The sequence below is a fragment of the Aedes albopictus genome, chromosome 2 (genome assembly GCF_035046485.1).
Source record: "Aedes albopictus strain Foshan chromosome 2, AalbF5, whole genome shotgun sequence".
NCBI classification, from domain to species: domain Eukaryota; kingdom Metazoa; phylum Arthropoda; class Insecta; order Diptera; family Culicidae; genus Aedes; species Aedes albopictus.
This window is the reverse complement of record NC_085137.1, coordinates 517,427,066-517,453,506: the sequence shown is the minus strand read 5'-3', so window position 1 is coordinate 517,453,506 and position 26,441 is coordinate 517,427,066. Positions and strand designations below refer to the sequence as shown.

At 39.1% G+C, this 26,441-nt stretch overlaps 1 protein-coding gene across 1 annotated transcript; it reads right to left on the bottom strand.

Annotated features, from left to right (window-relative positions):
• Nucleotides 1-1,290: 1,290 nt before the first annotated feature.
• Nucleotides 1,291-25,432, bottom strand: LOC109409691 (juvenile hormone esterase). Its single transcript, XM_019683166.3, has 5 exons — nucleotides 25,002-25,432; nucleotides 24,789-24,932; nucleotides 1,942-2,826; nucleotides 1,583-1,875; nucleotides 1,291-1,518 (listed from the first exon to the last, which is right to left on the bottom strand). The coding sequence occupies exons 1-5, from the start codon at nucleotides 25,275-25,277 to the stop codon at nucleotides 1,362-1,364; spliced, it is 1,755 nt and encodes a 584-aa protein (XP_019538711.3). The 5' UTR covers nucleotides 25,278-25,432; the 3' UTR covers nucleotides 1,291-1,361.
• Nucleotides 25,433-26,441: the final 1,009 nt, after the last annotated feature.

Genomic DNA, 26,441 nt, shown 5'->3' with positions numbered 1-26,441 from the left:
TTTCTATACGAATATTACTTCCAGTTTCATCCACGTCCACGTGAAATTTGCAGCATCGTATCGGAATCGTCGGCTTCTTGGAAATATCTGCTAGGTTTAGAAGCCCTCCTTGTGTTCCACGATTATTCCAGATTCCTTCTTGATTTAAGTTGCTTTACGAATAATCATTCAGATGAATTTTGAACGTTTCCACGGAACCTCAAGCCACCACTTTTAACCTGCAGCATTGCGGGAATAATACTTGTTTTGACAGTAGGGTAGGTGTACCCGTTATCGCCATAGTAGTTCCCTATTTGGCCATAGTGGAAATTTAGAAAGTGTTCAAGCTTTGACCTAGTAGGCAAGCTTTACCAGCAAGAATTTAAATGTATCTTATCATTAAAGGTCTTGAAATGATGGAAAATTTTGAATTATTTTAAATAAACTCTATTTTCAAATAGGGAACCACTCTGGAGATAAATGGTAAACTCAGCCCAGTACCATTTTCAATATCAAATAACGAGGTGTAATTTCGGTTCGATTTGTGCTAAAATTGATCAATGGGAAGTGCCCTAAAAGTAAGTGACTTTCTTGTGTACAAACATAGATACACACATACGCACATACAGACATTATCTCAATTCGTCGCACTGCGTGAATTTGAACAGGGGTTCAAAGGGGTTTCAGGAGCGTTTCAGGGGGTTGTTTCATGAGATCTCAGGATCCTTTTAAGGACGTTTCGTCAGGTTTCGTTGGCATATTAATTAGGTTACGGGGAATTCAGGGGCATTTCAATCGTATTAAGGGAGTTTCAGGGACGTTTATAGGGCAAATAAGCCTTTTAAGAGCGGTTCAAAAGGTTTCAGGGGTGTTTCAAAGCTTTTCAGTGTCATTTTCCACCTGTTATTTTTCCCTGAGTTTCAGGGGGTTTCAGGAACGTTTTAAGGGCATTTCAAGAGGTTTGAGGAGCGTTTGATAGTTTGAAGATTCTAAATCAACTTTTATATTAATTTACCAGAGATTTTGGTAGCAAATGGGTACATATGAATCATCCAAAAGTGACACGGCAATTATATTGATTTGTTTTTATTTGTTTAATATTTAGTTGTTAGAAATAGCTCTGTTTAGTCAGGCAGATCAGACGAAGTTGGACCCATTTGTCAACGAATGAATAAGAGAAAAAAATGCAACAACTCCGAGCAACTTCAACATATCTCACAGAACAAAGCTTCTATGTGGGGTTCCTGGTGGAAAATGTTTGCTGTTTCAATGCAAGGGCTTGTATCAATAAGAAATAATATCGATTTGTTCCGTAAAATTACAGTTTTTGAACTTATTCATATATTTACAACAAAAACAGTTACTTACGCCTATGCGAGTATTCATATCCCTTGCAATCGATAATACTCCCGCCAAAATTTGAACATTTCCTCGTCGAACCCGTTGACCAGATTCAACTCAACCGGTGCCTTCGGATTGTCCGAATTGGTAAACTCCAACAACTGACAATCGTTCTGCTTACAATATGGCCCCGATATCCTGCAGAATAAAATAAAAATTATACAGATCAGTGTGCAAAATATACGAAGCTAGCTAATTTTACCCATCATAAGCCAGCTTAACGAAGTAATCGACCAAACCCTTGGCCATTATCAGCTCAGGCGATCCGGCTTGGTAGTCCGGAACCAGCGCGCTGTTGCGGAACAGGTACAGCAACTCATCGGAATGACACACTCCAAAGTCGGTTCCCGTGTATGTATAGGCGTATGAATTGGAATAGCGTCCGTGGAAGTTGAAATAATAAACGCTGATTGGCGCCTTCTTTGCGTTTTTCAAAGCCTGGTGCTGTTTCACGCTCATTGCAATACCGTATGTGATGGTTGATTCTGTTAGGAGCTGAAATCAAAATTATTTAGGGAAATTACAAATATTCACTTATAACTTATTTGCTACGCTACTCACAGCTTGGAGATTCAAGTAATTATCTCTGGTTAACCAGTTTTCATCGGTTCCGTCGCTAAAATAGCGTTCCTTCAACATCTGCGTACTTTTGTTATGCGCATCTCCACCAGCGAGTCGAGGAATAAACCGTCGAGACTTCTGGTTGAGTTGTTCCAACAGGGTCACATTTGTGATGATTCCCAACGAATCTGCGGCTCCATCGTTGGGTAAAAATCCGGTGACCCATGGAATCTGTTCATACTTGCCGGCTGCCCAAAGATTCCGCGGTTCTTCGGATAGGAACGTTTCCTTTGTAACGTACTGCTCAGCGACCGGTTGGAAAAGTCCAGTTGGATGCACATAGAAATACTTCAGGCGATCGATACTTCTACCCAACTCATATGCATCGACCCAGCGTAGAGCTTCTACCAATTTGTCCGTGGATATCTTGTACGGATTGGGTATTCCGATGACAGCAGCCTGCCGCCTGGCCACCCTGGCTTGGTCAATGTTGTAGTTCCAATAGGCATGTACCGATCCGCTCATGCTGACTGCTTTCGAGAAAGTTCCTCGACTCAACGGAGACATCATGTGCATCTGGACTGCAGCGGCGCCGGCGCTTTGACCTACCAGCAAAACCCGCTTTGGATCGCCTCCAAAGTTCTGGATGTTGTTCTGAACCCAGCGTAGTGCCATGCTTTGATCCTTGAGCCCGTAATTGCCCGGCGAGCAGCTATCATCAGTGGACAGGAATCCAAACACTCCCAAACGGTACTGGATGACCACGACGATCACTTTGCTGGTGTCCATCAACCGTTCGGGACCAAACTCAGTGAATGAAGCTGATCCAGATGCATAGCTTCCTCCGTGGATGTAGAAGATGACTGGCAGTGGGTCGGTGATGTACTGAAATGGGAAATACGAAAATCTATAAGTCAAAATCGTGATTTCTCTTCTATACCGGTGTTATAAAAAAGTAGAAGAATCAAATAAAAACAGAGTATACGAATCAAATAACTTCTTTTACTTGATGGAGTCTATAATTTCATATAAACCTTCTTTCATTCTAAGAACCTTGAAGGAACCCCGAGCAAAGTCTGACAGCAAATCGAAAACTAATTTTGATGTTGTGATATTGCAAATTATGATTACTCAGGTTGATGTCGTTTTGGTCGTTTTAACGGTTAAAACATCAAAAATGAGAGCAGAAAAATGTTCCTGTGAGAGCAAGTTGAAAACAATTCCTGCTATCAGTGATGGCTAATTGATTACTGTTTTTGCTATCAGTGCGAAAAAAATGGAAAAACCGTTAAATTTAGAGTTTTTCTGAATAATATGGAAACCTAAATGCAATATGTTAATTGCACTGATGGTTTATCATTAGATGCTTTATACAGGGTCACCTAGAAGTTTTGAAATGACTTAAACATTTGTAATTATTTTAAATGACAGCAAAACGATATCAAAATTTGAAATCGAAATTAACACGCTAAGTACCGACAGGCAAAAAAACGTGGAACTGTTTTTTTGCACATCCATATCTCAGCAGTTAGTGAACCAAATTTCAATCTTTTTGCGTTAACGGAATCCTATACTATCCTAGAGAGGTGTAGTGAAAGCCGATTGGAATTTCATGCAGCTTCCGGTGAGAGCCAGGCGAAAACATTAGTTCCACATTTTTAACTTCTTCCGGTTCCGTTTTGTTCCCGGATTGATTGGGAGCACCATGTCTTTGTAGCGAGTTATTTCGGAACCTCGACAAGATAGCAACATTCTGTCTTCGGCAAAGTTGTTAAGATCAACAACCACTTCCTGGTGATGGATTTCATAGTTCCGAATTTCACCACCATGTGGCGCTAGTGTACATAGTGACTTCCGGTACGACTTTGGTGGGATATAGCACGAGATTGAAGCCAGATAGGAAGATGTGATCTTCGGCAAAGTTGTTCAGGGCAACGAGTACTTCCAGCTCATGAAGCGCATAGTTCGGAATTCGACCACCACGTGGCGCTAGTGTACGTGGCTACTTCTGGTATGACTTTGGAGGGATATAGCACGAGATTGGAGCCAGTTAGAAAGATGCGATCTTCGGCAAAGTTGTTCAGGACTACGAGTACTTCCAAGTCATGAAGAGCATAGTTCGGAATTTCATCACCACGCGGCGCTAGTGTACATAGCTACTTCCGGTATGACTTTGGAGGGATATAGCACGAGATTGAAGCCAGATAGGAAGATGCGATCTTCGGCAAAGTTGTTCAGGACTACAAGTACTTCCAGTTCCGAACGTCACCACCACGTGGCGCTAGTGTACATACCAATCTCCGGTACGAATTTGATGAGGTATTGGACGATCTTCAAGTCTGATGGGAAGGCAAAATTGTTCAGGACTACGAGCACTACCGGGTTTGGAATTTCACCACCACGTTTTGATAGTATACAATTCTGGAATTTTTTGAAATATTCTTCCAGGAATTCTTCAAGAAATAGTTAAATAATTCATACAGGTCGGACTCGATTATCCGGGGGTTCAATTAACCGGGGGCCCGATTATCCGGGGTTTGATTATCCGGGAAAAACGGCTCGATTATCCGGGGAAAAGTTTGTTTTTGCTTTGTTTACAAATTTTTAGATTACAATATGTCAAAAAATGTGATAAACATCAAATACAACACCTGTAAGTAGGATTTAGCCTATTTGTAAATTGTTTTTATTTTTTCACATTTTTCAGCTAAAATTTCATTTAAAAAAAACATGGTTGTAATAATACCAGACGTTGAGTTTAGGCACTACAACGTTATGTATGTTAGCTTCTATGTTTAACAAACAGTTTTTGATTGAAGAACACCAAAAATAATAAAAAAATAAGCATGGCTCGATTATCCGGGTGATTCGATTATCCGGGGTGAAATAATTTTGGAGTCACCCGGATAATCGAGTCCGACCTGTACAAAGATTTTTCCAGCTATGTATTCGAAAAATTCTTCGAAATTTCACCAAGAATTCTTTGGGATTTTTTAGAGATTGCTTCGGAAATGCCTCCCAAGATTCTTTCGAATGTTCATTCTTCTGCGATTTCTTTGCCAAATTCTTCCAGGAATTGTATCGGGATTCCTCTAGTGATTTTTTGGAAATTTCTTTAGCGGTCCTTTCTGGACTATTTCCAAGGTTTCTTTCGGGAAATCATCTGGGTGATTCCATTTGGTATCCTTGGGTATTGTTTTGCAAATCTTTCCAGGGATTCAGGAGATTTTCCAAAAATATCTTCAAAAATTCACCCAAGCATACTTTTATCTTTTCTACAGGGAATTTTTAACAGGGATTCTGGAGTTCCTCTAGATGCCCGTTTGTACTTTCCTTCATGAACCCATCTTCTAACGCTTTCTTTCCCCAAGGATTTCTTCAGAAATTCCTCCGGAGTTTGAAAACTTCAGCGATTTCATTTTAAATCACTCCGGAGCTTCTTTCTGCGATTCTTTTCTGATAAATTTTAGAAGTTCTTTCAGAGATTCATTATGATTCTCCCGAATTTAGGAAAGTTTTTTAGTGATGCTTTCGGAATATGTTTTGCAGGGATTACTACGTATTTTTTTCTAGAGTTCGTTCGCGAAGTCTTCGAAAGATTCCTTCAGAAATTTATGCAGTGATTTATTCGGAAATTCCTCTCCAGAGTGCTCGAGTCCGTGGCGCTGTTGATCGCATGTCCTTCTTTATTTGCGGATGGTCATGGGTTTGATATATTATTCTGGATAATAAATATGAAGTTGGAGCCAGAAATTTATTTGAATATCTTTGCTGAAGCTTGTGTGAATCATCATTATGAGAATATCTTTCTGAAGTTTACAATTTTCACGAGAATAAAAGTCTGCCATGAGATCAACGCTTTTGCGATATTTATACTAAAGCCTTAATTCTACTAGAACTGAATCTCTTAGAGAAACGACTTGGGCATTCGCGGAAAGTATTTCTGTAGATATTCTTAGGGAATATTCTCCAAGTGGTCCTGAAATGATCATTGCTCCTTGATTCTTGAAAGTGAGAGCTAGACTCGTACCTTTCTATCTGGCTTCAATCTTGTGATACATCTCACTGAAAACGTATCGGAAGTCACTATGTACACTAGCATCACGTGGTGGTGGAATTCGGAACTATGTTCTTCATGAAATGGAAGTACTCGTAGTCATGAACAACATTTCCGTAGACCACACCTTCCTATCTGACTTCATTCTAATAATATAGCGCCACGTGGTGGTGTTAGTAGGAACTATGCTCTTCATTACCTGGAAGTTCTCACAGTTCTGAACAACTTTGCCGAACATCGCACCTTTCTGTCTGGCTTCAATCTCGTGCTATATCCCACTAAAAACGTACCGGAAGTAACTATGTACACTAGCGCCACGATATTGTGAAATTCTGACCCATGCTTTTCATGACCTGGAAGAACTCGTAGTTCTGAACAACTTTACCAAAGATCGCATCTTCCTATCTGGCTTCAATCTCGTGCTTTATCCCACCAAATTCATACCGGAACTAGCTATGTACACAAGTGACACGTGGTGGTGAAATTCGTAACTATGCTTCTCATGACCTGTAGTCCTGAACAACTTTGTCGAAGATGGTACCTTGCTATCTGGCTTAAATCTCGTGATATATTTCACCAAAGTCGTACCGGAAGTAACTATGTACACTAGCGCCACGTGGTAGTGAAATTCTGAACTATGATCTTCATGACCTGGAAGTACTCGTAGTCCTGAACAACTTTGCCGAAGATCGCATCTTCCTATCTGGCTTCAATCTCGTTCTATATCCCACCAAGGTCGTACCGGAAGTAGCTATGTACACTAGCGCCACGTGCTGGTGAAATTTTGAACTACGCTCATCATGACCTGGAAGTAATCGTAATCCTGAACATTTTTGTCGAAGATCGTTCCTTCCTATCTGGCTTCAATTTCGTGCTATATCCCACCAAAGTCGTACCGGAAGTAACTATGTACACTAGTGGCACGTGGTGGTGAAATTCGAAACTGTGCTCTTCATGACCTGGAAGCGCTCGTAGTCCTGAACAACTATGTCGAAGATCGTTCCTTCCTATCTGGCTTAAATCTCGTGATATAACCCACCAAAGTCGTACCGGAAGTCACTATGTACACTAGCGCCACGTGCAGGTAAAATTCTGAACTATGCTCTTCATGACCTGGAAATACTCGTAGTCCTGAACAACTTTGCCGAAGATCACATCTTCCTATCTGGCTTCAATCTCGTGCTATATCCCACCAAAGTCGTACCGGAAGTAGCTATGTACACTAGCGCTACGTGGTGGTGAAATTTTGATCTATGCTCTTCATGACCTGGAAGTAATCGTAATCCTGAACATTTTTGTCGAAGATCGTACTTTCCTATCTGGCTTCAATCTTGTGATTTATCTTACTAAAGTCGTACCGGATGTCACTATGTACACTAGCGCCACTTGGGGGTGAAATTCCGAAATATGTTTTTCATCACCTAATAATACTCGTAGTCCTGAACAACTTTGCCGAAGATCGCACCTTCCTATCTGGCTTCAATCTCGTGCTATATCCCACCAGAGTCGTACCGGAAGTCACTACGTACACTAGCGCCACGTAATGGTGAAATTTTGAACTATGCTGTTCATGACCTGGAAATACTCGTCGTCCTGAACAACTTTGCCGAAGATCGCATCTTCCTATCTGGCTTCAACCTCGTGCTATATCCCTCCAAAGTCATACCGGAAGTAGCCACGTACACTAGCGCCACGTGGTGGTGAAATTCCGAACTATGCGCTTCATAACCTGGAAGTACTCGTCGTCCTGAACAACTTTGCCGAAGATCGCACCTCCCTATCTGGCTTCAGTGTCGTGCTATATCCCACCAAAGTCGTACCGGAAGTCACTATGTACACTAGCGCCACGTGGGGTGAAATTTTGAACTATGCTCTTCATGACCTAGAAGTACTCGTAGTCCTGAACAATTTTGCAGAAGATCGCATCTTCCTATCTGGCTTCAATCTCGTGCTATATCCCACCAAAGTCGTATCGGAAGTCACTATGTACACTAGCGCCACGTGGTGATGAAATTTCAAACTATGCTCTTCATGACCTGGAAGTACTCGTTGCCCTGAACAACTTTGCCGAAGATCGCACCTCCCTATCTGGCTTCAATCTCGTGCTATATCCCACCAAAGTCGTACCGGAAGTCACTATGTACACTAGCGCCACGTGGTGGTGAAATTTTGAATCATGCTCTTCATGACCTGAAAGTACTTGCTGTCCTGAACAACTTTGCCGAAGATCGCACCTCTCTATCTGGCTTCAATCTCGTGCTATATCCCACCAAAGTCGTACCGGAAGTCACTATGTACACTAGCGCCACGTGGTGGTGAAATTTTGAACTATGCTCTTCATTACCTGGAAGTACTCGTCGTCCTGAACAACTTTGCCGAAGATCGCATCTTCCTATCTGGCTTCAACCTCGTGCTATATCCTTCCAAAGTCATACCGGAAGTAGCCACGTACACTAGCGTCACGTGGTGGTGAAATTCCGAACTATGCGCTTCATAACCTGGAAGTACTCGTCGTCCTGAACAACTTTGCCGAAGATCGCACCTCCCTATCTGGCTTCAGTTTCGTGCTATATCCCACCAAAGTCGTACCGGAAGTCACTATGTACACTAGCGCCACGTGGTGGTGAAATTTTGAACTATGCTCTTCATGACCTACTCGTAGTCCTGAGCAACTTTGCCGAAGATCGCATCTTCCTATCTGGCTTCAACCTCGTGCTATATCCCTCAAAGTCAAACCGGAAGTCACTATGTACACTAGCGCCACGTGGTGGTGAAATTCGGAACTATGCTCTTCATGACCTAGACATACTCGTTGTCCTGAACAATTTTGCAGAAGATCGCATCTTCCTATCTGGCTTCAATCTCGTGCTATATCCCACCAAAGTCGTATCGGAAGTCACTATGTACACTAGCGCCACGTGGTGGTCAAATTCCGAACTATGCGCTTCATGAGCTGGAAGTACTCGTTGCCCTGAACAACTTTGCCGAAGATCGCATCTTCCTATCTGGCTTCAATCTCGTGCTATATCCCACCAAATTCGTACCGGAAGTCACTATGTACACTAGCGCCACATGGTGGTGAAATTCGGAACTATGAAATCCATCACCAGGAAGTGGTTGCTGTTCTGAACAACTTTGCCGAAGACAGAATGTTGCTATCTTGTCGAGGTTCCGAAAGAACTCGCTACAAAGACATGGTACTCACAACCAATCCGGGAACAAAACGGAACCGGAAGATGTTAAAAATGTGGAACTAATGTTTTCGCCTGGCTCTCACCGGAAGCTGCATGAAATTCCAATCGGCTTTCACTACACCTCTCTAGGATAGTGTGGGATTCCGTTAACGCAAAAAGATTGAAATTTGGTTCACTAACTGCTGAGATATGGATGTGCAAAAAAATTAGTTCCACGTTTTTTTGCCTGTCGGTACTTTACGTTACAAAAACCCTGTTGGTATAAGCAGTGTTAATCAAGACAATCTGATATCAAAATATGATATCAATTTGCTGCTGATTACAAATCGTGTTTTCGATTTGCTATCATTTTGTTGTTAGACTTTGCTCGGGACTGCAGAAGGAAACCCCGAAAAACTTGCGGAAGCATCCCAGAAGGAACTTCTGGATGAAACCCTGAAGGAACTTCTGCAGTAATACCTGGTGGGCCAAGAATCTCTCTTGACGACATCCCTGCAGAAACTTCTAGAGAAATAACTAATTGGAATTTTAAAGGAATTTCAGGAAAAATTTCAAGAATTCCAGAAAGAATTCCCGTAGGAATTCCAAGACAAATACACAAAGAAGTTCCAGGAGGAATTCTTGAAGGATTTCCAGGAGGGTTATTCTTGGCAACTTCAGGAAGAATATCCGAAAGAATTCCAGCAGGAACCCCCAAATGAATTCCAGCAAAATGCTCAAAGGAATTCTAACAGGAACCCCAAAGTAAATTGGAAGAGGAACATCCGAAGTATTTCTAGAAAAAATCCTCAAAGGAGTTACAGAAGAAATTAGAGAAGAATTTTCATTAGAAATACACAAATTAATTGCAGTAGGAATTCGCGAAGGATTTCCAGGAAGAGTCCCCGAAGGAATTCCCAAAAGATATCCAGCAGGAATTTCCGAAAGAATACCAGCAAAAATCCCCAAAGGAAGTACATCAGGAGTATCAAAAGTAATTACAGCAGAAATCTCTAAAGGTATAGTTGAAATGGAATCCATGAAGGATTTCGAGGAGGTATGCTCGAAGGAATTCCAAGAGCAATGCCCAAAGGAATTCCAGGTTGGATCTCCGACAAAATTCCAGGGAGAATCACCGAAGAAATGCCTGGAAGTATTCCATAGGAATTCCAGAAAAAATCCTCGAAGGAATTCCCGAATAATTCCAGGAGGAATTCTGAAAGAAATTCCTACAGGAAGGAATTGGAGTAGAAATCATCGAAGTATATCCAGCAGGAATTCCCGAAATATTTTTAATAGCGAATTTCTGAAACATTTGCAAGAGGAATCCCCGAAGAATTTCCAGGCGGATTCTTTGAAGGATTTGCAGGAAGAATCCCCGAAATAATTCCAAGAGGCGTCGTCTATAATCTACGTAGACTCATTTTTGGCCATTTCAGACACCCCCCCCCCCCTTTCCCCTCGTAGACTTTTGTCCAAACAAAATTTTCGAAATTTATATGGAGCGTAGACTTTGGCCAGAAACCCACCCCTAAGAGTCTACGTAGTTTTTGGACAAGACCGGAGGAATTCCAGAATGACTTCGAAGAAACTCCATGAGAGAACCTTCAAGGGCATTCTGGAATTTTGCCTTGTTATAGTCATAAAGAAACCTTGGAGAAACACCTGTAGGAATTCCCGAAGGATCTTCTGAAGGAATTCTTGATGTAACTCCTGGAGGCATCCTGAATGCTCCTGAAAATATCTCTGAAGAAACTCATTGGAATCCCTGAAGGAATTTCCATATGAATCCCTGAAGAAACTTCTGGGGGAATCCCCAATTATCCTGGAGATATCCTTAAGGATTGGATCCTACTAAAAGATTCTCCGAAGGAAATTCTGGAGAGATCTCTGAAAGGACTTCTGTAGAAAGCCCAGAAGATGTTCCAGGTAGAATCTCTGAAGGAACTTCTGAACTGATCCCAGAAGGAACTCCGACAGGAACTCCGGAAGAAACTCAGAAGGAATCCCTGGAGGATTACCTAGGTTAATCTCTGAAGGAGCTCCTGCAAGAATTCCTGACGGAACTTCCCAATACTTCCCTGATGGATCTTTTAGAGGCAATCCCGAATCCTACTGAAAGAATCTCTACTTACACAGCTAGTCGCGTTCGGTAATTTTTACCAAAATCTCAACAGCTGAACGATCGGTAATGGTTTTTTATCGAATTTCTGTAAAAATTACCAAGTTTCGGTAAAATGTTATCGTTTATCTGTCAAATTTTAACGAAGTTCGGTAAACGTCACCGAATTTCTCCGGTAAAAAACTTAACGGTTGAGATTTCGGTAAAATATTACCGAAGTCGGTGATTTTTTTTAAGTGTGTACATAAGTAACAGTGTCACAGAAGAGTCACGGAAGCGCAGGTTTTTGTTGTGCAGAAGTCACAATGACTTAATTCTAACAAATAAACACTTACTTGCTAGAAGTAAGTCGCAGTGACTTCTGCGCAACAAAAACCTGTGCCGCCGTGACTCTTCTGTGACAAGTGTGTCACTTGGGAGTGGAACTCCTGTTGGAATATCTAAGGAAACTTTTGAAGAAATCACTAATTAAACTTCTTGAATTCTCCTGGAAATACTGGGGAGTTCCCTAAAGGTACGTCTGGTTCAATCCTTGAAAGAACTACTATACTGCAGGAGTCCTCGAAGGAACTTCCGGATTAATTCCTGGCGGAACTATCGTATGAATACCCGAAGGAATTTCTAGACAAATCTCTGGAATAACTCCTGAAAAAATCTGTGACAGAACTCACTTCATGAGGCTTATCTCCTTCGAAATGAATTTTAGGAGGATTCCCAGAAGAAATTCCAAGTGAAATTTCTGAAAGAATTTCTGGAGGAACCCTTGAAGAAACGCCTGCAGGAATTACTAAAGCAACTCTTGTAATAATTCCTGAAGGAATCCAAGAGACCTCCCTGGATTCTCCTGGAAGAACCACTGAAGGAACTGCTGGAGAGATCCCTGAGGGAACACCAGGAGAAATCTCTGACTGAAATTCTAGAGGAATTCCTGAACAAACTCCTAAAGCAATCTCTGTAGGAACTGCTGTAAGAATTCTAGAAGGACCTCGTATAGGAATCTCTTAAGAAACTTCTGGATGAAAACCCGATGAATCTTCTGGAGGCATCCCTAAATCCTCCTTACAGGATCTTTGAAGGAACTACTTTTAGTTTGTTTTGTGTTAGGGCAACTAGACTAATGTAGGTTTTGGAGATTCCTCCATTAATGCCTGCAGGGAATTTCTTCAAGAGTTTCTACTGCGGATTATTTCAGGAACTCTGCGGAGCTTTCTACAGTAATTTCATCTGGGAATTTCTTCAGGAATTCTTTCTTAGAATTCCTTCTGGGATTCCATCAATGTATTCTGAGCATTTCTCCATATTGCTTTACGGATTTTTTCTATGGAGTACTTCAGGAGGTTTCTTCAAGGATCTCTACAGACATTTAGTGTGAGATTTCTCTAAAAAATCCTCCTGGAGATGATCTAGAGATTTCATCAGGAACTTCAGAGGAATCCTCAGAATGAACTCAGGATTCCCCGACGAAACTTCAGGAAGCTTCTTGAAAGGACTCAAGGAGGGTTGCCAGAAAAAAACTCCGGCAGGTTTTCTAGAAAAAAAAATCCTGAAAAATTCCATGTGAGAACATTTGAAGGATTCACAGAAGGGATTACAGGTGGATTCTTAAAAAAAGTTCATGAAAGATTAACATGAGGTACTCCAGAACGAACTCTTAGAGGAAACTCAACTAGAGTTCCTGTAGAATTCCAACAATTTTGGAAAATTCCTGACAGAAACTTTCGTTAAATTCCCTCAAAGTACTCCTTGATGATTTTTAGAAAAAAAAACGTTTGGAGTGATTCCTGGATTCCCAGAGGGAACTCTCATAGGATTCCCAGAAAGATATTTGGAGGGGCTCCCAGAAGAAACTGCTGGAGTTTTCCAAAAGGACCTTGTGAAGGATTATCATAAGAATTTCCCGGAGGATTCCTTAACGGAACTTCTGGAACATTTCCAGAAGGAACTCCTGAAGTATTCTCAGATCGCGCTTCTACAAGATAACCAAAAGCAACTGTTGTAGGAAACTCAATAGGAAATCCAGGAGAAACTTCAATGTTGATTCTGGAAAGAATCCAGCCGAAGCTTTTGAAGAAATCCTAGTACAAATTTATGGATGAATTCCAGAACTCTTGCAGAAATCTCAGACGAAATTTCTGCTGGAATCCCAGAAGGAATTCCAGACGGAATCTAAGGAGCAATTACTAGAGAAATTTCAGGACGAATCCCAGAACAATTTCCTCGAAATATGCTGGAAGTAGAAACTCTTTGAAACCCCCCAGAAAACATTCCTGATGAAATTCCAGAAAAATCTTTTGGAGGAATCCCAGAAATAATTGAAAAAAAACGTTTCTATGTGCTGTAAGAAATTACCAAGCAGAATCGTACAAGCTTACATAGAGGAATCCTAGAAACATTCTAGAAGGAGTCCCATCAGACGGTGGTACCTATTGAGAAATCCTTTAGAAGCAACTCCATTAGATTACATAGAAGAATCTCCATAAATTTGAAATTATGAAATAATAGGACAGATCGGTGAAGTACTAGATTTGTAGTAATGAGCTGAATTTTAGTATGGTGAGAAGGTCAATTCTCCGTTTCTGCAATAAAATGGTACAAAAAGCGTGGGTATTATGATTCCTTGCCTAATTTGATGCTGTTTGAGCAAAACTTTGGGCAACAGTGTTGTTGTTTCCTCCATTTCTTGCAACATAAACAACATAGTTATCCAAAGTTTTGCTCAAACAGCATCAAATTAGGCAAGGAATCATAATACCCACGCTTTTTGCACCATTTCATTGCAGAAACGAAGAATTGACCTTCTCACCATACTAAAATTCAGCTCATTACTACAAATCTAGTACTACACCGAACGTGCCCCATTGAAGGAATACTGGATAAATTTCTAAAAGAGGAGAAATTCTTAAATAATGAAGCTTTTGGAAGAAAGAATCCCATGAGAAATCCTAAAGGTATCCCAGAAGAATTCTAGAGATTTCTACAAAGATTTCCTCTGGGAATTCTTTCAGGAATTCATTTTAGGGCTTCCTTCAGGGATTCGTCAACGAATGCCTTCTATGGATGCATTTTGGAGGCTTCACCGGGGATTTTTTTTCAGGAAGTAGTTCTAAAACCTCTTTAGAGAATACTACAGTAGTTTAGTGTGGCATTTATCCGAGAATTCCTCTCGGGGGGTTTTGTCTAGAGGTTTCTTCAGAAACTTTTTGGGAATTCTTAGAGGATTCTTCGAATAAACTCCGGGTATATTCTCAGAAGGAACACATGGAGGATTCCTAGAAGAAACTTCTGAAAGACTTCAAGTAGGAAATCCTGGTGAATTCCCAAAGGAACTTCTGGAGGATATTAAAAAAACTCCTGGATGATTCTTACAAGGAATATCAAAAGGAGTTCCTAGAGAAATTCAGAAAAAAGATCTCCTGTAGGATTTGTAAGGAACCCTAGAAAGAACTTCTGGGAGATTCCCAATAAGAACTTCATACGCACGGGGAAGAACCAGCCTCGGGCTGAACATCCTTATAATATAGGGGCATTAAATGAATAACTTCTTTTGGATTTACAAAAGTAACTCCTGGATGATTTGCAGAATAAACTTCTGGAAGATTCCCAGCAAGAGCTTTTAAAAAGATTTCAGCAGGAAGGCACACAGAGGATTTTTTAACTTCTTTTTGTTTGTGAATTTTAACTTAAGCTAATTCTTCACAACACACAGAGGAATTCCAGGAGGAATCTCAGATGCAACTTCTGGAGAAATTTCTAGACGAATCCCAAGAGATTTTCGTCTTAGAATGATGGAAGTAGAAACACTTTGAAAATCTCGGAAAAAAAAATCTGGATAAAATTCCGGCAAAATCTTTGAAGAAATACCAAAAATAATTGAAACGTATTGTAAGAATTTACCAAGCAGAATCGTACAAGCTTATATGAGGAATCCTAAAACATTCTAGGAAAAATCCTAAAAACGATATCTATTGCGAAATTCTTCAAGGGCAACTCCTTTCGATTGCTTAGAACAATCTTCATAATCCCAAAAACATTGTTAGATGAATTTGAGAGGAAGCCCCTTGAATAATGAAGCTCTTGGTAGTATACCTTAAAGTGGAGAAATTCTTGAATAATGAAACTTTAGGCAGAAAGAGTCCCATGAGAATTCTTAAAAGTATCCCGGAAGAATTTTTTACAGGAAACCACCGACAAATCTTGAAAACACTCACGGGGCACTCCGAGGAATTTTCAGCAAAGCATTTGGGAATAAGTTGTAGAGCAATTTCCGGAGAACGGATTGCAAATCTTGGTAGGGTCTTGTACCATTTGGGCCGATGCACCTACATTTTGGGCACTTGCCGCCAAAGTGTCTACGCCAAAAACCAATCAGTGTTACAAAAACCGAAGATAAGTACCAAAACTTTTACCACCCGAAAGTTAAAGTTAGAATAAACTACACAGAACAAAAAACAAACAAAAAACATCCTTCCCCTGAAGAAGACACCATCCAAAATGTCGAAACGTCGGGTTAGATAACAACTCGTTTTGATGCATTAAGACTGCGTAGCCGTTAAATCCGGTTATTGGGTAGAAAATTGACTATGTTATAGCAGCTAATTCCCAAAATAGATACACCTTCGCAAATGGTACAAGACCCTACTTGATTATATTTGCTAGGCTCTCCTAACTATTAAATGGATATGGTCGATCGCCATGCAACTTGTTGGTCAGTATAACGAAAGCAATGGGTCAATTACAATTAATGAAAGGAAACGCCTCATATCCAACATATTAATAAACTCTATGTATTTTGCAACAAATACATCAATCATCACGTACGTAGGTGCGATGTGCACCTTTAGGTCTTTCCATTTTCTAGTCCATTGGTTTCTTATTACAATTACTTTGGTTGGGCTGATGCTCTAAGCTCATCGTCCGCGAAAGTGGTTGGCTTCACCAATGTTACGTGCGATTATCGCCGAAAGCGGTGCAGTATTGGCCTTTTTCTATAGTTGTAATCGTTGATCCCTTAGGGGTTGTTCATAACCCTTGTCAGACATGCGCAGGTTTCTATAGTATCTATGCTATTATTATATGCGCTTGTTTCAAATTAGATAACCAAGGTTAATCAATGCTTAACCGTCCTTTGGCATTAGGGTCATTTTTGAAACCTGGCAACTTAATGCAAAAGGAAGGTTATTTTTTTAACCCTCGAGCAGTCGCGTCTTTGACTACCTGCAGTGACGCCGCGCTCACGCTGTGTACCACATGCGTGTACTTTCCTTGGTGCGTGTACTCAATAAACGACGCGACCGCTCCCGGGTTAATTATTGTGTATTTTAACTTAAGCTAATTCTACACTTAAAAGCCACTTTGAAGCCGGAATTTTTCCAAGCGTTTTTATGGAATTTTTCTACGTTTTTCTGTAGTTTTGGTTGTCAATAGCGGTAGAATATTATGAAGAATATTTTTTCTGGGTTTCCTAGGTTAACCAAATCATTTTTGAGTTTAGATCCTAAAGTCTACGGGTGTAACGGTAACTTCTTTCATTATACAAGGCTGTGATTTGTAATCTATCATATCTAGTAGGTCTTCTGAAAAGTTAAAGGACAATATCAGATCAGTCGGGATATCATAGGTCATTCAAACTGTTCTTGAGTTTTGATCCTAAACTCTATGCTTGTAACGGTAATTTCTTTCATTAAAAGCTAGGATTTCTAATCTATCATGTCCAGTAAGTCTTCTGAGAGGTTAATAGACAGTATCCAATCAGTCGGGATGTCCTAGGTCATTCAAACTGTTCTTGAGTTTAGATCCTAAAGTCTGCGGGTTTAACGGTAACTTCCTTCATTATACAAAGCTACGATTTGTAATCTATCATGTTCAGTTAGTCTTCTGAAAGGTTAATAGACAGTATCAGATCAGTCAGGATATCCTAGGTTATCCAAACTGTTCTTGAGTTTAGATCCTATAGTCTACGAGTGCAACGGTAACTTATATCATTATACAAAGCTACGTTTTGTAATCTATCATGTCCAGTAAGTCTTCTGGCAAGTTAATAGACAATATCAGATCAGTCAGGTTATCCTAGATTATCCAAACTGTTCTTGAGTTTAGATCCTATAGTCTACGAGTGCAACGGTTACTTATTTCATTATACAAAGCTACGTTTTGTAATCTATCATGTCCAGTAAGTCTTCTGGCAGGTTAATAGACAATAGCAGATCAGTCGGGATATCCTAGGTCATCCGTACTGTTCTTGAGTTTAGATCCTAAAGTCTACGGGTGTAACGGAAACTTCTTTCGTTAAAAGCTACGATTTGTAATCTATCATGTCCAGTAAGTCTTCTGAAAGTTACAGTGGTTGTTTTTATCAACTAAGCTTTATAACAGTAAGGAAGGCCATTATATCCCAAAAATATGTATATAACAACGCTTATTGTTCCTCTAACTGCTTTGGTAAGTACAGTGGATAATGTAACACTGCTTAACGTAGTGGCAAAAGCTATTATCACAAGTGTAGGCCTGGAACTATGTTCTCCGGAGTTGTGTTGTCGATCTGGATTATCTCAAAACTATCTTGCAATGATTCATGATATGCCAGTGGGATTACAGATTACAGTTTAAAGATCACTGTGAGAATAACTACTGTTAGTATCAAGAGCTACACTTCAGGATAGTTTAGACGACCCTCAATGTCCCAAAGGTTCATAATAATAAATAGCAGACTTCAGATTGATCGCGTCACCGCTATTGAATATGAAACGTTACTCAGTATGTCAGATATAGCTGATGTTACGAGTGTAGACCTGAAGTTCTGTACTCAAAGATAGTTTGGCTGCCTTGGAACATTTCCATAGTGTATCTAACATATATTTGAGATTTCTAGAGCTTCGCGGATCTCAGCAGATTATGCTATGCTATTATATATGGTGAAACACATAAAATTTGTCTTGTAGATTTGAAGGCCTTCATTACATAACAGTTTGGATGACCCTAGATGTCCCAAAGGTTTATAATAAAAACCCAATTTAATCCACCTATGGTGAACAGAACCCTTCTTACACTTATTAAATAAAACTATTGTTGTATTATTTGTATTTAACATATTTATTTTGTGTGATGGACCAAAAGTTCTAGAAAATATTGTGGATTTGGCATCTAGTGGATTGGTTTCCAAAATAGCATCATGGACCATGGAATAAACTACCACAAATGCCAGACACCTTCTAGAATATTGTGTGAAATTTAAAAAAAAATAGCTTGCATATTCTGGAATATTGGAATATGGAAAAGAAAATCAGCGAGATACACTTTGTCTAATATCTCCTAATCAGTCGAATAAATTAGCTCCGAAGTACTTGGTATTCATGGTTACGGTGCAGAAAGGACAAAAATGATATATCTACTAAGATAATCAGTTTTGGCATTAGCTAGTTATTTTGGCTGCCCGGTTCTTGCATTTTTCCCACAATATATAAATTCAAAGCTTCCATTTAACATATTGTTAGTTTTCATAGAATTCCTGTTTATTTGTAATTTGTTATTTATAATTTTATTGAAAACAATAACCTGCTAATATACACTTTATATGAGGTCAGCATTATTTATTGAACAATTATTTTCCGATAGACTGGTCAAAAGCTCATGCAAGATAACAAGCGAATATAATAATAAAAAAAGGAATTTATTGAAATACTCTTTGAAACATATCTCAGTAACCAAATGTCCAATCGAAATAAAATTTCAGGGCCTTTTACAAGGATACTGTGACTTTCATTTGGTGCTAAGAGAACCCAAATCGGTTGAAAGACGGCTGAGATGTTTATTATGATACACTTGGTCAAAAATTTCCCAAAAGGTTAACCTATATTACTCCCAAGTACTCTTTGAAAGATATCTCGATAACCAAGTGTCCAATCCTAATAAAATTTCTGGGCAATCTACTAGGATGTTGTAGCTTTTATTTGGTGCCAAGAGAACCTAAATTGATTGACACACTACTGAGATATTTAGTATGATACACTTTGTTAAAAATCTCAAAAAGTTTAGTTGTATAACTCCTAAGCAGAGATGCCAGATTATTTTTATCAAAAATCTGTATCAATACAGATTTTTCTGTATCGCCATATTTGTGGGTATAGCAGACACCAGATTCCTAGATTTCAATAGAAACTAACAAAAATGTATCATTTTGACGGTTTTGCATTTTTACTGTTATTCATTTTTCTAAAACATGTGAGAAAATGTAAAAACTTTCAAAAAAATTTCATAAGTTTCCATTAAATCTATTGAAAATAACTTCAAAATTCATGGTTTTTGGAGAAATCTGTATCACATTTTAAAAATCTGTATTTGCCTGTACTCTGTATTTTGCCTGTATGGAAGGTCAAAAATCTGTATATCTGGCATCTCTGCTCCAAAGTACTCTTCGGAAGATAACTCCGTAATCAAATGTCCAATCAAAATAAAATTTCAGAGCGTTCTACTAGGATGTTGTAGCTTTCATTTGCTGCCAAGAGAACTCAAATCGGTTGACAGACGGCTGAGATATTCATCAATATGCTAAATGTCAAAAATCTCTCAAAAAGCTAACCTATATTACTTCAAAGTACTCTTCGAAAGATATCTCGGTAACCAAATGTCAGATCGTAATAAAATTCAATAGGGTTCTACTAGGATGTTGTAGCTTTCATTTGCAACTAAGAGAATCCAAATCGGATATCAGACGGCTGTGAAACGTGCGTGACTTTTTTTGTAACATACGCTCACACACACATACACACACATACACACACACATACACACACACATACACACACACATACACACACACAGACATTTGCTCAGTTCGTCGAGCTGAGTTAATTGGTATATGAGACTCGGCCCCGCGGGCCTCGGATCGAAAGTCGGGTTTTCGAGCGGTATTTATACCCTTCTTATGGGTGTAAGAAGGGTAAAAAGTAAACTTCGGATTGGTCCAGTAACCACGGATAAAATATGCAACGTTGCTCAGTATAGCAGATATGGCTGTTGTTACGAGTGTAGACCTGAAGTCCCGAACTCCAAGGTAGTTTGGCTGACCTGGAATATTCCTGTAGTGTCTTTAAATGACATTTGTGATTTCAAGAGCTTCGCGTATCCCAGCAAAATATGTAATACTATTATTTATGGCGATAAGCTATTCTTGTAAATTTGATAAGCTAGTAGACTTCAGATTGCTCCAGTCACTGCGGATGATTATGCAACGTTACTCAGTATAACAGGTACGGCTACTGTTACGAGTGTAGATCTGAAGTTCTGAACTCTAAGGTAGTTTGACTGACATGGAATATCACTATTGTGCCTATATATGACATTGTAGATATCAAGAGCTTCACGGATCTCATGATGCTGCAGTAACAGTAGGTCATGCAATGCTATTATTTGGGGCGAAATTTACATAAAGTTATTATATTAGATTTGAAGGACTTCACTATAGGACAGTTTAGAACACCTAGAACATCCCAGAATATAAAACATCTTTTGATATTCTTGACGAAGGCTAAATGAATGCATATAAACGTAACCAACATCCAAGTTCAGCTTTTAGAACAACTGGCATGTCAATTATTTCGTATTTCCAAATTCCATGGGGTTCAGGATGTTCTAGATTATCAATGAAGTCCCAAATACAAATATTTCCATTTTTCCCTAATAGAGGACCGAATTTGCAATAACTTTGCCGAAGATTCTGTTCTGTTTTATCGAATGGGTGAATTTATACAGTCGTTTCTATGTTGGGGTCATATATGACCCCTCCGACTCGAAAGGGTTAAACCATTCGATTTCATGCTGTATTATTGCATTTTTTGGGAAATTTTCAGAGCATCTATCATAGAAAGTCAACTACTTAAAACATTCTGTAAAGCTTTAATTTTCTTTCGAAGAACGTGGTAAATAAAACTTAATTCAAAATAAACTTTAAAAAGGTGATTGCCAGTTTGATGTAAATTTCAATACCTAAAAGAGATTTCTTTTATTGTTTGCTCCTTGACATCTGTCATACTGCTTGAGGAAAGTAACAACAGCGCGGAATCCGCCAATGAACGCGGCCTTGTGGTCTCAAGAATCACAAGATCGCATTGTAAGTGGATGCAATTCCCATCCGCACTATCAACAACTGTTCGTCAAGCTGGCACGAATCTTCGGAGGGAAATGTGAATGGTTGTTCCACCTTCTTCAAATGCACAGTGGTCCATGAACCAAATTTACGAGGAAAGATGCATTCAACGCCTTCAAATGAGTTTTTAGATTAATATGGTTTACTACAAAGTTGTCCCTAATAATAAGGCCCTCTTAAAAATGTGCATGAAAGTTAGGGTGGTCCATATTTTCAAAGAAATTGGTAAACAAACTTTTTTAGTTGCAAGAATAACTGTATACATTCTTCGAGAAAGTTGTAGATCTATCAATTTTGAGCAAGTTTACTGAAGACACTTATTATGTAGCTTTGAAATTGACCGATCTAAAGGTATTTTTCTGAATAAGCTTAGGGTGGTTCAAGAAAAACCGGTTTTCTAGTGTTAACTTTTTCAGTTTCAATTTTTCATCAAAGTCGCCCATGAAACACTTGTAGAGCATTTGAAGACGCGTCGTTTCAAAAGTTACAGGCGTTTTTCTTTAAAAATCATAGTTTGTTTTAAAAGGGTTTATGATGGGTTGGGGCAAACATAAAAAATATCTTTTGCCCGCATTCAAAAGAAGAAATGTTGTTATAAAACATATCAAAAAATTAGAGAGGTGTTATTTTTGTAACTCAAGTGAAAAATACTTGAAAAGTGCCTATTTTTTTCTAGAAAATCATCAATATCTTTTGAACGGAATGACGTAGCAACATGCGCGTTTTAGGAAGCTCTAAAAGTGGTTCTTAGGCGACTTTGACGAGAAATTTGAAACAACAAAGATAAAGCAATAAAACGATTTGTTCTAGCGTCACCCTATAAAAACTATGGGAAAATGCTACAAATTTGGGCAAAACAGTTTAAACGCTTTATCTTTTCTGTTTTAAATTTCTCATCAAAGTTGTCCAAGAACCATTTTTAGAGATTTAAAAAACGCACATTTTCGTGTGCTGAGAATGTTGCTACGTCAATCCGTTCAAAAGATATTGATGATTTTCTAGAAAAAATAGGCACTTGAGTTACAAAAATAACACCCCTCTAATTTTTTGATATGTTGTGTATTCTTCTTTTGAATGCGGGCAAAAGATATTTTTTTATGTTTGCCCCAACCCGTCAAAACACCTTTTTAAAAAACTATGATTTTGAAGAAAAATGCCTGTAACTTTTCAGCCAAAAGAGATTACGACCATCTCAGCGCACGAAACGACGCACACAGGCGTAAATGGGCCAAATTCCTGGCCATAGGTCGAAAATTTTTTTTCAGGGTTTTCCAGAGTCTAATATTTTTTAAAGATAGATGAAGTAATGCTTCATCATGTGGCAATCAATAAAATACTTTGGAATGCATATTTTTTTAAGAATAAATGCCGAAATTCGACGATTTTCTCTACTGGTTTTTTCATTTGCATCATAACTCATCGGAAGAACTTCAATTATCTAAATATTGACAATTTGAAAAAATAACTGAGTATGTAACGCAGTTCTCCTGATAAGGGTGTATCATTAAAACAAAAAACTTCACCTGGTTTCATTTATTTTGCTCTCTTACAGAAGAGTTTTCAAAATCATGTTTTTTGTCAATTTTGAACCATTTTCAGCATTCAAAAAGTTTTCAGATTCTGCAGCATTTCGCGATCTGGATAAAACTGCAATAAAATATAAGGCATATCCTTTGTGAATCGCAAGAGAACGGGTACCAGAAAGTACCAGACGAAAAAATAAATCATTTTGAAATTTACACCTTTTTGACTAGTTTTTAGTTACAATTTAGGTTTAATTTCGAAAAAGCAACTTCGTTCCGACTACTTTTTCAATGAACGGCCACTTATTCTCGGTAGATAGGTCATAGCAGAGTACAAATCTGGTCTTCTATCTCTTAACAAAATGTGTTAAATGGAATTAATTTAGTAAATTTGGGCATAAATCTCTATACACCGATAAACGCCTGAATGTATGCAATGCAGTAGTAATCTAATGTAGCTAGACCTGTTGTGTTCAAAATTTGTTATAAAAAAAAATCAAAAACAACACAAATAAAGAGCTCACTATTTGTAGCATGTAATCATATGTTGATGCACCGTTAGGAAAATATTTTCAGATATATATTGTTTTTATAGCTAAACTCATTGAGTTTTCCACTCAGTACTCCACGAACTTACTTTTATGTATAAAGTTGTGTTAAAATGCCATGTTTTAATAGAAAAATTCAAACTTATGTATTCCACACGGCTTCTATCATCAATCATGTTCAAACTCCTAAAATTTCAATCCATGATTAATATTTGAGTTTTGATGTGTTTTCCAGGGCACTATAAAAGTTACCCTAAAATGAAAATGTGATTCCCAAAATATCTAGAAATACGTACAGCATTTAAACTGAATTTAAGGGACCGTTCAAAAATAACGGCCCATATTCCCAAAAATTGTGAAAATAGAACAATTGATCAACAAGTTTCCCAATTATGACACTCCTTACAACTTTGCTGGATACATAAACACGTTATCTACACTTATAAAAGAATTGAATTTCTCTCACACTTCTAGGAGAATTTCTATGAAACGAGGTGGTCCTTGTTTCCAAACAACATTTTTCATGGAAATATAGTTATTTATCAGTTCTCTGTTGTCAAATAAAAATGTTCGACGCTTCAAGCGATTTTTGGGGGTGAAAATAAACGATGTCCTTGGAGAAGTTATAAGAAATCATTTCTAGCCTTTAAGTTGATTAATATGGCCATTTATAATCCAAAATGCTTCCTCAATATCTAAATTCACAATTTTATCGCTTGTACATACATAATACACCATAAAAACGTGTTAAAACTTTTTGGCCATGATTTGGACCCTGTTACTCCAGTGTGCGACGCGTCTTCAAATGCTCTACAAGAGTTTCTTGGGCGACTTTGATGAAAAATCGAAACTGAAAAAGTTAACGCCAGAAAACCGGTTTTTCTTGAACCACCCTAAGCTTATTCAGAAAAATACCTCTAGATCGATCAATTTTAAAGCTACATAAAAAGTGACTTCAGCAAACTTGCTCAAAATTGATAGATCTACAACTACATATCCTGTATAGTTATTCTTGCAAATGAAAAAGTTTGGTTCCCAATTTCTTTGAAATTATGGACCACCCTAATTTTCATGTATATTGAAAAGAGGGCTTTATATTTAGGAACAACTTTGTAGAAGACCATATTATTTGATGACAAATCATTTGAAGGCGCTGAATGCATCTTTCCTCATAAATCTGTTTCGTGGACCATTGTGAAATGTTGATTAAGATATGCTTGACAATTGCAACTACCTAAACTAGCACTTCCTATCACTTTACACATAAAAACTGTTTCACTAACCTTAGGTCTGTACAAATTCAGATACAAGCAGTCCTCACTACCCTCCACTAGCGAATGCGGCCGGGCGTCGTTCTTCTGGATACATTTGCTGCGCTCGTACGTTGCATCGTAGTTCCCGTTCCATGGTTCCGCTGGCACTGGATTCTATATGAGATTATAATCTTAATTCATCTGTATCACAAAAAATCACTAAATCACAATGAACAAACTCACTTTGAACCTAAGCTTCCCCAGTGGAGGCTTAGCGTACGGGATCCCAAAGAACGCCTCAAATTGGGCATTCTCGAGCCCGTTCTTGTCGGTTCCTATTAGGCAACCATTGGCAATACAAACGAGTGGCTTCGGTGGATATTTCGCGTACTCCGGGAATTCACTAACGATCGCAGAAGATGCATTGTTGTAAGCGCGGACCGGTGCGGTACCGATAGCAGCTAGCGATAGAACGGCGAAAAGCACGTGCTGCACCGTCGTCGTCGTCGGCGGCAACATCTTCACCACGCGTAGACCAAACGATGAGTAAAGGTTCGAGCAAAGGTTGGCGCCGTTTTTATCGGCGGCGCGTTCTGCCTCAATGGTCACGCTCGGCTCGGAGCCGCGCTTACGCACCTGCTGCAAGGGTGTAGCTCGACGCGCTGTCTGTGAGGTGTAGTTTTTTTTCTAACAAGCAGTTATAGAAAATATTGCCTGTAGGTCACCAGTGCAACTAATGAACCAAAGTCTGCCGAATCGCTGTATGTGTGTAAAGGATTGAATGTAACACAACATGCAACTAACAAGAGCCAGGAAGTCTGTTCGACAAGATGTTAAATTAGTGTAACATGCTTGTTAATCGCGACGATTACAACCAAAATCGATTAAAAGAATCTGATTTATTGGGAGAAATGTACATTTGAGTAATAAGAAAATAAAAGATGTTATGAAACGTTTCTTTTTCTCTAGAGTCATGCCTTTTTCTATTCTTCATTCACTTAACCTAATTTACAGCTCTTTTATCCACTAGGGCCCATATAGCCGAGGCGGTAAACGCACGGGTATTCAGCATGACCATGCTGAGGGTGACGGGTTCGATTCCCGGTCGGTCCAGGATCTTTTCGTGAAGGAAATTTCCTTGACTTCCTTGGGCATAGAGTATCTTCGTGCCTGCCACACGATATACACATGCAAAATGGTCATTGGCAGAGGAAGCTCTCAGTTAATAACTGTGGAAGTGCTCATAGAACACTAAGCTGAGAAGCAGGCTTTGTCCCAGTGAGGACGTTACGCCAAGAAGAGGAGAGGAGGAGGCACTGCGTGAGCGATTGCAATTGGAAGCTGTACTTACACTTTGTACAGCGCCTAAATGTAATCTATAATAATTCTACTATATCGAACTGGTTGCCGTTGCGCTGCTCTCACTTTCTACCCTATCATGGTAGAATGATGAGCATGAATGTTGATGTGTGGCTGTTGGTTGTTCCTTTTTCCAGTTCGATTAGGGGTCCATTATGGATTGTCGCTCGCCGATGTCCAAGTATCCGGGTCCATTTGAGCCATGGGCTCAGAAGAGGGTCAGTGTCAGCTGCTCTTAGGAAGAAAGAATAACTGACGAAAGTGTCGGGTCTGGGATCGAACCCATGACCATCTGCTAATAAAGCAAACATGTGACCAATTGCG